The sequence below is a fragment of the Xylocopa sonorina genome, chromosome 9, assembly GCF_050948175.1.
Source record: "Xylocopa sonorina isolate GNS202 chromosome 9, iyXylSono1_principal, whole genome shotgun sequence".
Taxonomy (NCBI): Eukaryota; Metazoa; Arthropoda; class Insecta; order Hymenoptera; family Apidae; genus Xylocopa; species Xylocopa sonorina.
In genome coordinates, this window is record NC_135201.1 from 5,024,695 (window position 1) to 5,037,598 (window position 12,904).

A 12,904-nucleotide genomic window follows, 5' to 3' on the forward strand; every position below is an offset into this window, starting at 1 on the left:
TCACAGAAGCGTAAAAAAGAATCTCGTTTATATTTGGTAAGAATTCATTCACGTATCTCTTTAATCATCGTATATAACGCATTCGTTATGAAAGAGTAATTTAAAGAAACAGTTTATCCAAAATCGAATATTGGACGACAGGTAATAAGCTAGATATTTTATAGTGTATGAACAGATTAACTTACGTTCACCAAAATGGATAGCTTAGAGATTTAAGTATGGAAGTACATATAATATTTGCGAATTCGTAATAGATATACGTAGCACTTTTTTATTTGACAAGTAAATATGCGTTTTACGTATAGATGTCTTCAAGTATTAACATTTAGTACACTCGTTCGGATATTCACGGCAACTTCTCTACACATATAACTACAACGTGCAATGTTCTTCGGTGCCATTTAAAATAAATATTACTATGTAAAAAAATCTTTTATTATATATAACATTGCTGTATATAAAAATAATTTTCATATGTATAATTATTGCAGATTTACAATATGGTAAAATGTAATATATATTACTTGGCAACGATACAGTTGATTTATGTACTTAATAAAAATGATAAAAACCATGTAACTATTTTGTTTCTTAATTATTTTTAAGCAATTGTCTTCGTCATCTACAGCTACGCACTTCATGTGCTTTGTGTTAAATTCGAGATCTGAAGTATATGTACACCAATCGACAGGAACTAATTGCGCGAATTTCGGAAAATAATACGACCTATAAAATAAAACTAAATATCACTCTTGCTAAAAGATTTCTCTTAGGGGCGGGTCAAGACAAGTGGAAACTCTAAAAAAAAAAAAAAATGAGAATTAGAGGCTATCAGTTTAACACTTTGTTTTCAAATTTGTTCGATTATTTCATGGACGGTTCATGGACGGTTTTCTGCACCTTTTCGGTCACTTCTTTAAATTAAGATATTTAAGATAGTCCGCCTATTCCTCTTACCGCTTAATTCGCCCCTAGTTTCTCTTAACAAACAAATACATTGATTGTATCGAGTCACTATTGCAATCATCTCTTCATAATTACTGAAACTATTGCATAGATATTTTTTACAGCTTTTTAACAGTACTCGCGTTAAGAGATTTCCTTTTATTCCAAGTTAACAGTTTCGGCGGTGATAAAACTTGTTCTAAAAATATATGCCTTCTCTCTTTTAAATTTAAATCGCAATTGCACAAAGACTTATCGTCCTGGCAAATAAAATCAATATTCTCCCGGTTCGAATGAGATCTTTCGTTCGAGGCGTACTTCTTAAACGATGCGATAGGCGCCAAGTTCTCCTTGTCGTGTCTCGTACAGTCCGACGACTTTTTCAATATTACCGAAACATTTTTCCTCGATGCGTTCAACTCTGGCGAAACGGTGGATTGTCCAATCTTGATAGTATTATTCGGAGTGACAACGTAAACCAATTGCGACTTCGATTCAAATTTCTCTTTCAGCAGAGAAAATTTTCGTTTCGAATAATTAATCGATTTTTTACGCTTATCGTTGGTCGTCTCAGGTCTCTCCGCGTCGTCTGTGTTCGGTGGCTTTGCCGATTGCGTGGGAATATTTGGCGTAACATCTAGTCGCTTAATGTCCGCGGAACTGCCGTCCATGTCGTTAGTGGATGCGGCCTCGGATAAATTATTATGTACAATCTTAACATTCTCAGCAGGTACCAAAGGACTCATCTCAACGTACAGATCGTGTTCCTTCGAGTCAGGCTCGTCTTTCTGATACGCAATAGAGACTTGTTTCTGTAGCTTCGTTTTGTTCCCTAAAATCGGCGAGTCGGAAAGTATCGCGTCTATCAACGGTGTCTTTTTAATCGATTCGATCGTGCAATACTTGACCAAATCTTTGATCGCGTCTATTTCGCATTTCCCTCGCACGATCGAGTCTGACTCGTCCAGGCGATTTATGTAATTTCTGTTACACGTGGTGGGATCGTTGAGATCGTTCTTGAACAACGCTTTCGTAAGCTGCGCCTTCTTTATCAAAATTTTTGGATCGAAGTCTTCCCATTGACTGCCCGTGGTGTGATACACGTGCCTCGGGGAATTTTCAGCTGTGTATTTTCTGATTTGATCTATCGTATTAACTAGCGTGCTAACCGAATTGGAACCGGATTGAGTGTATTCGAACTTTTGGTCCCCGGAAACCTCATCGTGCTCCTCCAAGATAGTGTCCAACGCGAACATGCCACCTTTGTCATCTATTACTACCGGCTTCGCGATGTACAGGGTGGAATTTTGTTCGTCCACGTCTGAAATTTTTTTCGCCGAAGCGTTATCGTTGTACGCGGTTTTTAAGTCTCGAGAATCTATCAAATCGTAAGTAAGCGTATCGAGATAATCGTCCTGTTTCAAAACTCCTCGCAGTATTGAACTTGCGCATGTCGTATCGGAAAACTCCGAGCTGTAAGTAGTACCGGTAGTTGTGCTTGTTAAAGTATCCCTTCTTCTATCTCTGACAACGCTATCGTCGTGAATATAGGTCTCAATATCGGTGTATCCTTTCCAGCTACGAATACACCATGGTGGCCTAGCTACACCAAGAGGACAAACATTCTCGTAGTCATGAATAGAAGTAACGCAGCTCATTGTTTCGTCTCTCTGCTGTAACTCCTTTGTCAGCTTTTCCGTCTCTTCTGTCGGAATCTTCTCACAGGAATCGCTAAAAATAGTCGGAATTTCTAGCCGATCTCTCAATATCGTAATACTATTTAAATCGTCGCAAATGTTAGCAAGCGAGCATTCCTGTAAATCATGATGATTCGTGGCCTCGTCCTTGGGTATCAAGTTTCTATCCGGCGTAACCTTCCCCCGAACATCGTTCTCCATTTCGAGGATAAGTTGATTCGAAAAGCAAATACCTCGCCTCTTCTGCAACGGAAGACGAGAATTCGAATCTTTAGTCGGTACACCTTTGTCTATGTCTAATCCGTGGCTCGTTGGCAAACAAATGCCTCTACGTTTTTGACGATGGATATCTTTCTCATTGGAATCGTTACAGTCGCTTTGAATTTCGAGATACTCGCAGGTGGTACCACCGGCAGGGAACGGTGCGCTTTTCGGCGGCGTGCTTTGTGCATCTTTCGAAAGATTGTTGTGCGCCGACTCGCACTCGGAAACAACGCGGATGGCAGTGGTTGTTGGTGGTTCGTTTTCAATTTGACAACTCTGATTGACAATACCGCTCTCTGTACACTCGGTATTCTGTACGATGCTTGTCAATAAATACTGTTTGTCGGTTGTGACTTCCTCGGAGGTGCTCTTTTGAGAATGGTCGATAGAGCAAGGAGACGAAACGAACGAATTAGGGTAATACTGTTTAATAGATCTAGGAGTGAGAGCGTTGTTGGTTACGTTTTCAGATCTTTTATGGGTGTTGTTAGATGTCCCTCCAATTTTTGACGGATGAAATTTCACGTAATAGAACAACATACTCGTCAAGCCGATCATCATCCCCCCTATTATTAAACACGTCATTACCGTTATTTCCTTGGCTTTTATCACGTCTTTAAAACATAATACGTACACGATTAAAAAGACTATGTTTTCTGTTACGATGGTAGAGTAAAATATAAGTACTCTATAGCGGGATTTACCAACGCGTAAGTTAAAAAAATCGAAACAATAAATAAATCCTATGATACAATTATAAATACGCTCTTCCCATACAGTAGGACAAAAATCTGTGTTTTGGAGGATTACCCAAATGGTCATAAAGAGCCAATGGAGTCCTGTAACATTTAGAGTGGAATACTTGCTATATAAAAGGCATAAGTCTTCTTCTAGAGCAATCTTATTGGCTCGCTCTCACAACTTACCCAGAAACAATAAAGACCATTCCCTTAGACAGATCACGGTCAAAACCAAAACGGCTATCCTGGATATTAACATTCCAGCCCGCCAAAGACCCTGTAGAGTTAGCATTATCCATGTTGCTTCATTATGGCCAGGATTTAATTTGTGCATAGCTTTTGTATATGCACCTATTGCCCAACTCAACGAACAAAAGGAGACTATGGCGGATAAACCTGTTTAATTATATTATTTAAAGGTGCATTAAATGTCATTGGACTTTCGATTTCAGAGATACGCAAATCATTTACAATCATTCAACGATTTTGGTCAGTGACAGTGATAGTAGAAGGCATTTTATTTTTAGCACTTCAAACACCCACCCTACTGGGAGAAGACATTATTTTTAAAGTTACTGTGCTGTAAGCTGTAAGCTGAGATAGTAGACATGTAAGTTAGACTCCATAGGCAAAGCATACCATATTATAGAGATAGAATACTGTTAATGATATTCATGTTCTTGTCTCTGTTATCTTTGGGGGCGGGTCAAAGGAAGTGAGGATATGTAGATATTCCATTTCAGTTTTCCTTCAAATACTTCAACCTTTACCTCTGTATCAAAATTACCATTATTCTTAAGGATCCTTTTTACGTAACAACAATTTGAATGCTGAATGACAACACATTTGTGTTCATTAAAAGTGGAGTAATTGCATGTTTTCACTATCATGTTCTCAGGATTACAAGTAAGTACTTTTCTACATAAAACGAAAAAGCATTTAATCAAGTGTTTATATTAAACATATATATTGTTTCTCCACAGAGGCAACTTACATTGTTAAAGTTAGTTACGATATTTGTTATAATATTTATGTCATTCATACTATTATTAAGTTTGCTATGCAACTCATGTTTACGCATAAACAAACATTTAAAGACTGCAAATTATATCGATAAAGAGAATTACAAGCACAATAGGGCAGTAAGCAATAAATCTATTATAGGCGTGCTTTCAATAGAAGAAATGAGAAACATAAGAATGCGATTCAATACTAGGAAAAATAAACTAGAACGATACTGTCAAACCATTAGTAGAGTAAGCACAAATTTAGACAATGTATTGTCAAATATGATTATTGATACGTAAGTAGGAGCTATTTTCAATGCTTATTGTATTATAAAATATAGATTTAATAAAATTTTCTGTTATACAGAACACATGGACTATCATGGTGTCCCATTTATAAAGCTGCAAGTTCTACATGGATGAAACATTTTGCTACACTTGGAGGCGTGTTAACAGAATCAGCTATGGAATTGATTCGCAGAAACATTTTACAAATAAATACCATTGTCAGAAAGGCATTCCCACGTGATCGAGATGTGAAAAAAACATATCAAGTATGTAGTATGTATAAACAATATACTACAACAAAACAAAATCTAGAACCATTCTAATACAAGACGTCTTTGTTGTAGAAGTTAAATATGACAAAAAGATTTCTGATTGTACGTCATCCGTTTGAACGTCTTGTGTCCGCATACAGAGATAAATTGGAACATATAGAAGGAAGAGACTACTATTACAAAAGATTTGGACGCCATATTGCCCACAAATATCACAGATATAGGAAACCAAACGAAACAAAACTAGAACCCACATTTACAGAGTTTCTTCGGTTCATAGTTGAAGAAAAATATTTCGATGAACATTGGGCACCGTTTATAGATACTTGTGAACCATGTTTAATTAAGTACAACTACATTTTAAAATTCGATACCTTTGATGTAGATCAAAAGTTCCTGATACAAGAATTAGGTTTGAACGAATACTTGTATGAAAAAAATGATTTGAAAAATATAAATCCACGTGGAGTCACGACTACTGCTTTGGTTAAACAATATATGCAAAATGTTCCTAGGTCACTGCTTGATCAGATAAACAAAATTTATGAAAATGATTTTAAACTTTTTTCCTATTTACCCATATAATATCTCGAGACGTCTAAGAGTAACAATACAAACGAACATAATACAGACAGCTGCATTTAATTATTACTAATATAATAGTTGAGCAACAATAATAAATTAACAGTATTCAAATTTTTTAGTCAAGATAACTGTTTTAATTGTCCTTACTTGTCCATAGTGGTGTACGTCGTAATACTGCCATGATATATAGTTGCAATATTAATTGTGGAGCAGCCCCCATAAATGACTCAAATAAATGCAACATACATATATCACTCTCCTGTCTATACACCCAATTTTTATCCTTCACGAATCGCTTGCTCCTTAATGAATATATTGTAGAGTAAAGTAAAATTAAATACCTAAAAATAAAATTGTTTCCCCTATCAAAGATGGTACAACAACTAACTGTAAACTGATAGGACAGCAAATTTAAAGTAATACCTGTGTAATACTCCTATGAATAAAAAATGTAACAACCAATGTATACTTTTAATAGAACCATCGCTTTGATACCATCTCAAACTAAACATTTGAATAATGCCTGCAGGTAATATTGTAAAACTCAAAGCAAAGCATCCCCAAATAAACTGGCCTTGTAAAAAGTATTCCATAAACACAATACTATCTACAACAAAAATATTTTAGCATATAATCATTTTTATACATTTTTTACATGTAATACATTAATAGGTGAAAAACTTATCGTTTTCATTATATTGTTTCAGAAAACAGTCTCATTTTCTCATTAATATGTGAAAATTTTTGATTGCAGAAATGGACTTTCAAGAAAGAGTTTTAAATATAAACTCATCTTTTAAACGAAGATACACATTACGCATTACAGCGAATATAATAAGAACAGAAATCATGGACAATTATAAGTTGTAAACTTCATATTGTCATAATTGTTATTGTATGTATTGAAAAAACATGTAAATAAGTACAATGGATATGTATGAAATTGTAAAAATTGATATATTCCGCATTGTATGTTGAATATACTAAGCATAGAACAATTTGTAATTCATATTTTACACTTATTCGAACTTGTTTTTCAATGATATTTATTATTTTTTTGTCAGAAGAAAAAGAGTTTCTCTGCGCGAGGAATATATAGTACACTTTTACTTCTTTGTTCACCTGTTGCTATATCGATGAAAAAAAAACTGACAGAAGTCAAGTAGTAGAATAGATCTAACAATCTGAATTGATAACATTCTATTTCTCTGTGCAATGTTATTGTCGATACATTTCTATTCACAGTTTCGTAGCACGAAACATTGTCATGTTTTAACCCTGCCGCTGCCATGTTCCCGGCCATTCTCGATTTAATTTTACATAACAGATGAAAGAACGCGTTCTGAAATTTGCTACATACTCGTCACTCGTTTCGTTTTTTACAATTTTGTTTTAAGTTGCGCCGCATGATACAGTTTCAGAATTATCAGATTTCTTTAAATATATTACTAAAACAATTATTCCGCTTCTAAAAAGAGTCAGATACACATGTAAAGTTGTTTTGAATCGTCCTAGGAAAATGAATATATGTATAAAAGTATACTTTCCCTCTCTTTCTTTCTCCATATACCTATATTATGTACATTTTAAGTGCGGATAGGTTGGGTACACACATACGCAGGCGCATTATGTACCAAAGTACGTTTTTCAGCATGACGGTGAAATAAAATATGGCGAGCATTTGATGACTAGATGTATACGTACAATCTGGTGTTAACAACTAGTTGTTTTTCGCTGACACACCATTGAAATATACGTACCTTTAAGAATATGCTTATAGTTTAATTATCAACGTATATCGTATTAAAATATAAATCAAGAGAAGTTGTAGTTTTTGTAAATGTTAACCTTGTAGCCGAAAAGATATTTGACTATACGTAGAAATAAATTAAAACTCTTCGTAAAGACAGCAATGCCATTAATTTCGAAGTAACTTTAGTCGTTTTCGAGAATGCAAGGATAAGCGAGAAGATATCGATTAGATTTGTCGATTGTTAAGAAATGATACCTGTCTGAAAAATATTTGTGTTTAGCAAAATAGTAAAGCTAGCAAGTCATTGGTTGAAGCTATTCCTTTCATACGGTAAGTGCTAAAAGATACTAAGATGTAATGATTCGCTCTTTAGTATAATAGCGTTGATTGCTGTTATTTCTCGTTTTAAAAAAAGGGGAATAGGGATGTTATGCTTTTAAAAAGGAATCGAAACAACATGTACAGCTTTGAGGGTGATTATAGACGCAAACCACAACAAAATTTAGCTGGCGCTAGTAGAAGGGATGAGAAATCAGTTCTGTTACAACATGCTCAATTGGAACGATTGAAAAGGGAGGAGCAGCGTAAACGACACAATGCGGCATTGAAAATTCAGGCACTTGTACGTGGCTTCATTGTAAGAAAACGCATGAAAATAATTAAGAGAAAAGAGTATGACGAAGAACAACAAGCCAGTGGTCGCAGAAACCTAACTCTAGAAGAGTTAAAGATATATCTTCAAAAATTATTATTCTTTTATAATCACACTGTGGATGCCAGCAGATTGGTTTGGATGCTTCAACACTTTTTGAAACATCAACAAGAAATAAAACAGAAATGTGTAAATTGTCCCGAATGGTTATGGAGATTAAGGTAAGTTGTAGAAAGAGAAGCACAGTGTAATATTACTGTTACTCGATGGTATGAGTAAAATAAAATATGTCATATCTACAGATGGATTCTTCGTATGTGTATGCGACACAATTCAGAAGCCTTACTGAATGGGGCTTATTCATTGGCTATACCATTGAGAGCATTAGAAACATTCACAAGTCGAGAAGATGCTGAACAAATTTTATGCGCGAATAGTTTTAAATATTTAGAAAATATCTTTACTTATTTGATTAAGCATAAATACTTTGATCAATTAAGAAAATTAATAGATAATAAAGTCCCATCTATGTTGGAACCAACGTCTGTTGCACCAACTCCAATCTCAAAATATTTAGTGGATATGATTAAGCGACCATTAGACTTAATTTCTTTTCTAGAGCAGGAAGATAAATTTTCTATACTTGTTCTACAAGAACTTTGTAGAAGTATATTATCTCCAAGAATGTCTGATCCGATTAAAATGTTTATCATTCCATCGCTGTCCGAATTTAAAGAATTTCCCTATATTCAACTAATTAAATGTATTAATAGAATCGAAATAGAACCAACTATAAGTTTGCTTTATTCCATTTTATCTTTGGAATCGAATCAGTTTTGTAAGTGGATAAAGTAATTTAAGATCTTACATAGTTAAGACAAATAAACATATTAACGACTCTTCATTTTTATTTTGCAGCTACATGCAAATCTAAAAATGTTCTTATTAATTACTTACAAGTTCTCGCATCTATGAGTTCAACGATAATACCGTTGGCTGTCGATGTCGATATAGAGGACGGTGATGATTCGGACTCGGAGTCTAATGCAAACATGATCGATCAAGATCAAGCCGACATTTTGCATGAATGTATAGAAATGCTGAACGAAGAGCAACGTGTTCAAGGAATACTCTTAGCGGTAGATCGAAGCAAAGATCCTGCTGTATTACAACCACTGTGCCAACTCTGTCATCGTTTGTTGATTACCGACAAATTAGCCATTCATAAATATAAATTATTGTATATGCTCGCTTTTAAGCCGGCATTCTTACAGAATTTGTGGGCTGCTCTATTGTCAGTTTGCCAAACATCATTATTTGGCGGAGCTACGCCTCTCTTACAAATCATACCACGTGGGATTGGCCTCTCTGCCGAAGATACGAAGAAAATAGTTCCATTATTAGCTGTATTTTGCTCACTATTCAGTCTACTTATCGCAACGTTACACGATACGGAATTTTTCATTCAAGAACAACCATTAGATACCAATGGACAACAAGCAATGCCGTTTACAACCTCAGAATTGATATTATTGTCAAGTCATTTGAAGGATGTTTGCCTAGGTTTGGTTGAACTCGCGTTTCCCGATAGCAGACCGACTATACGGGACGACTATAAGAGTGCAGTTCTTGGACCATCGTGCCCCATACAAAATGAACAAGACACGCAAATGTGGACCCATTTATTCAAAGTAACAGTCGGGTTGTTACATCAGCTCCATATGCGAGATTTAAGACGACAATTTTGTCCAGATGGACACTGGATTGCTTCAAACATTGTAATACCAATCGATAAACCTCAAGATTTCACATTTCGCAGACATAGATTGAGGGGATACGTTCCCTTTCAAGGATTACGTGTGTTCACTCGCGAAGAATTAGAAGAAGGACCACCGCTTTCCTCGAAAGAAGTACGAACGTTGACGCTTCTTCGTGAAATACCGTTCGTTGTACCATTTAACGATCGAGTAGTGGTGTTTCAATCGTTGATCTATCGAGACAAAACAGAACAGCAAGGTGAACTGACGCATTTCATGCAAGGACCATCTATACGAATATCGGTAAGGAGAAACTATCTGTATGAGGACTCATTTGAAAAATTAACACCGGAAAACGAGCCAGAATTGCGATTAAAAATGCGTGTGCAGCTTTTTAATACAGCTGGTTTACAAGAGGCTGGCGTAGATGGTGGTGGTCTGTTCAGAGAATTTTTATCGGAATTGTTAAAAACGAGCTTCGACCCTAACAGAGGCTTTTTCAGGCTCACCAAGGATAACATGTTATATCCAAATCCTACAGTACAGTTGCTGGTTGACGACTTTACGAAGCATTATTATTTTATTGGTAGAATTCTTGGAAAAGCATTATATGAGAATTTGTTAGTCGAACTTCCGTTCGCAGAATTTTTCCTATCGAAAATCGTTGGTCGTCAGTCAGATGTCGATGTTCATCATTTAGCCTCCTTAGATCCGATTATGTATAGAAACCTGTTGTACCTAAAAAGCTACAAAGACGACGTTGCGGATCTCGGTCTGGATTTCACTATACTGTCGGACGAGCTAGGTGAAAGAAGAATCGATGAATTAAAACCAGGCGGTGCCAATATCCCTGTAACGAATTACAATCGTATCGAATACATTCATTTGATGGCCGATTATAAGTTGAATAAGCAGATTCGAGCGCAGTGTTACGCATTCAAGCAAGGTATCGGTAATGTAATTCCATTGGATTGGCTCCAAATGTTCAATAACAAGGAGCTGCAAGTTTTGATATCGGGTGCACAGATTCCGGTGGATGTGAATGACTTAAAATTACATACCAACTACACAGGAGGATACGCTCCTGATCATCCGACAATCACAGCGTTTTGGAAAGTGGTTAATGAATTCAACGATCAACAAAAAGGGCAATTACTCAAGTTTGTCACAAGCTGCAGTCGACCGCCTTTACTAGGATTTAAGGTATAAACTGGTATATTGTCCCTATCGATGACTTTCACGTTTATCTACGTACAGATAATTATATATATGTATATTTATACGTATATGTTCGTTTATTTTTTTAGGAACTTGATCCTCCATTTTGCATTCAACATGCCGGCGATGTTGATCATTTGCCAACCTCCAGTACCTGTATGAATCTATTGAAACTCCCAGAGTTTCCAGATGAGAAAACTTTACGCGAGAAACTTTTATATGCGATACAAGCTGGTGCAGGTTTTGAATTGAGTTAAACTCGTTATTTTTTTCTTGATCTATTGTGAATCTTTTCACGTTAAATCAGTGATACATGACTGTACATAAAATGTAAACGTAATTAACATTAAACGCGTACTCGAGAACAAAAATGCGGATGCGAATTTGTCATAACTCGTTAATGGATAAGCGATTCGATTCAATGTTAATTAAGTTGCTTTAAATGTACTGTGTTTATCTATAATAGCAAATGGATGACAAAGTGGGTTTCGTTTGAATCGCTCTTTTGCTCGCAACGAAGCGTAATGACTGGAGAAATCTTTGTCGGATCAAATAATAAAGGTATAACGTTGTCAGGAGGGGCCAATTAATTAAGGGTAGTGTCTATTAATGGGACAGCTATCGGTAGTGTGAACAAAATACTGTTTGTAAGAATACGTTACTTTACTATATTCAATACCAACTTATATAGGTACACACACACACATACATACAAAACATTTTATTGGTGAACTTGTTGAGAAGCTACTTTTTTATGGATTTGAACCGGACTTTTTCTAATCACTTTGTTGTAATACGGTCGGCCGCTTATGACCTTGAGAGAAATAAAATATCTTGTTACTTGTCAAAAACCTACATTTTTACGAATTTAAACAGAATATTTTTTAATTAATTTGTTATGATTTATAAGTAACACGAGAAAAGAAAAAGAATAATGGAATAAATTCGTTAAATTTCAATAATTCCAGAGAATTAGTTTGCAGTACCGTAACCGGCCGTCCTGTGGTAGAAATTAAAAGATTTCCGAATCTTAATGAATTCACCGAAAATGAGATTGCAAGGAAAAGTTACTCAGAATCATGTTCTTGACAATATATGTTAAAATCATGATCATCAGTGTGGTGCCCCATAAACTAAATAATCATTGTACTTGACTTGATGTTTTACATTAATGTATTTTACCATTTTTCGAGGTCATTGATATTCGATCAACCCTTTTCAGTAGCTTTTCGGCAAGTTAATCAAAACTCGATGTCAGCGAATGCATTGGTGTATCAATTCAAATTTAGAATTCAATATTTAATTAAGTTTGAATTATTCTTTAATTTTGGACCGCCGCGAAACGGCCGGCTACGCTTGTACAAACTAATTTTCCAAAGTCATTAAGACTCAACGAATCTGTTTAATTAATCTTTCTATTATTGGTACGTAATAATAATAGAGAGATTTGAAAAATGTAGTTTAAATCCGTGAAAACGTACGTTTGTATCTAACGAGATATTTTATTTTTTTCAAACTCGTAGAGAACCGACCGTCCTTTTATATTAGTTTGTTACGTGTACATCGCATTAAAGTAATTACAAACAGCCCCATTCTAATCTATGAGAAGATAGCTTTTCGATAAGTCCACTACTTTATTTGTAACTTTTCTGCTCGTGGCCTACGATTGTAAATTGTGTATATTTTTTGTATTTGTCATAAGTATACATCATTCGTCATAAATATA

The 12,904-nt window shown here is 35.3% G+C and overlaps 3 protein-coding genes across 6 annotated transcripts; 2 read left to right on the forward strand and 1 right to left on the reverse strand.

Annotated features, from left to right (window-relative positions):
* Window positions 1-946: 946 nt before the first annotated feature.
* Window positions 947-7,349, reverse strand: LOC143426645 (uncharacterized). 2 transcript variants are annotated; one of them, XM_076900233.1, is made up of 5 exons: window positions 6,921-7,349; window positions 6,222-6,401; window positions 5,946-6,139; window positions 3,833-4,042; window positions 947-3,745 (listed from the first exon to the last, which is right to left on the reverse strand). In XM_076900233.1, exons 1-5 carry the CDS (start codon window positions 6,995-6,997, stop codon window positions 1,065-1,067), a joined length of 3,342 nt encoding a protein of 1,113 aa, XP_076756348.1. In that variant the 5' UTR covers window positions 6,998-7,349; the 3' UTR covers window positions 947-1,064. The 2 variants fall into 2 exon arrangements, with proteins under 2 accessions (XP_076756348.1, XP_076756347.1); XM_076900232.1 differs by having other exon boundaries at window positions 6,222-6,405; window positions 6,921-7,348.
* On the forward strand, window positions 4,185-5,993 carry LOC143426646 (carbohydrate sulfotransferase 9). 2 transcript variants are annotated; one of them, XM_076900235.1, is made up of 4 exons: window positions 4,185-4,552; window positions 4,630-4,949; window positions 5,021-5,207; window positions 5,286-5,993. In XM_076900235.1, the coding sequence occupies exons 1-4, from the start codon at window positions 4,535-4,537 to the stop codon at window positions 5,796-5,798; spliced, it is 1,038 nt and encodes a 345-aa protein (XP_076756350.1). In that variant the 5' UTR covers window positions 4,185-4,534; the 3' UTR covers window positions 5,799-5,993. The 2 variants fall into 2 exon arrangements, with proteins under 2 accessions (XP_076756350.1, XP_076756351.1); XM_076900236.1 differs by having other exon boundaries at window positions 4,205-4,552; window positions 4,811-4,949.
* A 63-nt stretch (window positions 7,350-7,412) lies between the features above and the next one.
* On the forward strand, window positions 7,413-11,882 carry LOC143426724 (ubiquitin-protein ligase E3C). Of its 2 annotated transcripts, none has more exons than XM_076900334.1 (5): window positions 7,413-7,881; window positions 7,967-8,424; window positions 8,506-9,041; window positions 9,122-10,906; window positions 10,987-11,144. In XM_076900334.1, exons 2-5 carry the CDS (start codon window positions 7,982-7,984, stop codon window positions 11,004-11,006), a joined length of 2,784 nt encoding a protein of 927 aa, XP_076756449.1. In that variant the 5' UTR covers window positions 7,413-7,881; window positions 7,967-7,981; the 3' UTR covers window positions 11,007-11,144. The 2 variants fall into 2 exon arrangements, with proteins under 2 accessions (XP_076756449.1, XP_076756448.1); XM_076900333.1 differs by adding an exon at window positions 11,268-11,882 and having other exon boundaries at window positions 7,415-7,881; window positions 9,122-11,163.
* Window positions 11,883-12,904: the final 1,022 nt, after the last annotated feature.

What these genes read in the sequence shown, in the direction of transcription:
- LOC143426646 (XM_076900235.1), top strand. An exon ending in TCAAATATGATTATTGATAC is followed by an intron (nt 4,950 to 5,020) that starts GTAAGTAGGAGC and finishes TCTGTTATACAG; the next exon opens with AACACATGGACTATCATGGT. An exon ending in ATGTGAAAAAAACATATCAA is followed by an intron (nt 5,208 to 5,285) that starts GTATGTAGTATG and finishes TCTTTGTTGTAG; the next exon opens with AAGTTAAATATGACAAAAAG.
- LOC143426645 (XM_076900232.1), bottom strand. Translation starts at nt 7,101, where the DNA reads ATGGCCGGGAACATGGCAGCGGCAGGGTTAAAACATGACAATGTTTCG. An exon ending in TTCATAGGAGTATTACACAG is followed by an intron (nt 6,140 to 6,221) that starts GTATTACTTTAA and finishes TTTTATTTTTAG; the next exon opens with GTATTTAATTTTACTTTACT. An exon ending in ACGTACACCACTATGGACAA is followed by an intron (nt 4,043 to 5,945) that starts GTAAGGACAATT and finishes ATAATTAAACAG; the next exon opens with GTTTATCCGCCATAGTCTCC.
- LOC143426724 (XM_076900333.1), top strand. Translation starts at nt 7,982, where the DNA reads ATGCTTTTAAAAAGGAATCGAAACAACATGTACAGCTTTGAGGGTGAT. An exon ending in TTTGGAATCGAATCAGTTTT is followed by an intron (nt 9,042 to 9,121) that starts GTAAGTGGATAA and finishes TTTATTTTGCAG; the next exon opens with CTACATGCAAATCTAAAAAT. An exon ending in CGCCTTTACTAGGATTTAAG is followed by an intron (nt 11,164 to 11,267) that starts GTATAAACTGGT and finishes TTATTTTTTTAG; the next exon opens with GAACTTGATCCTCCATTTTG.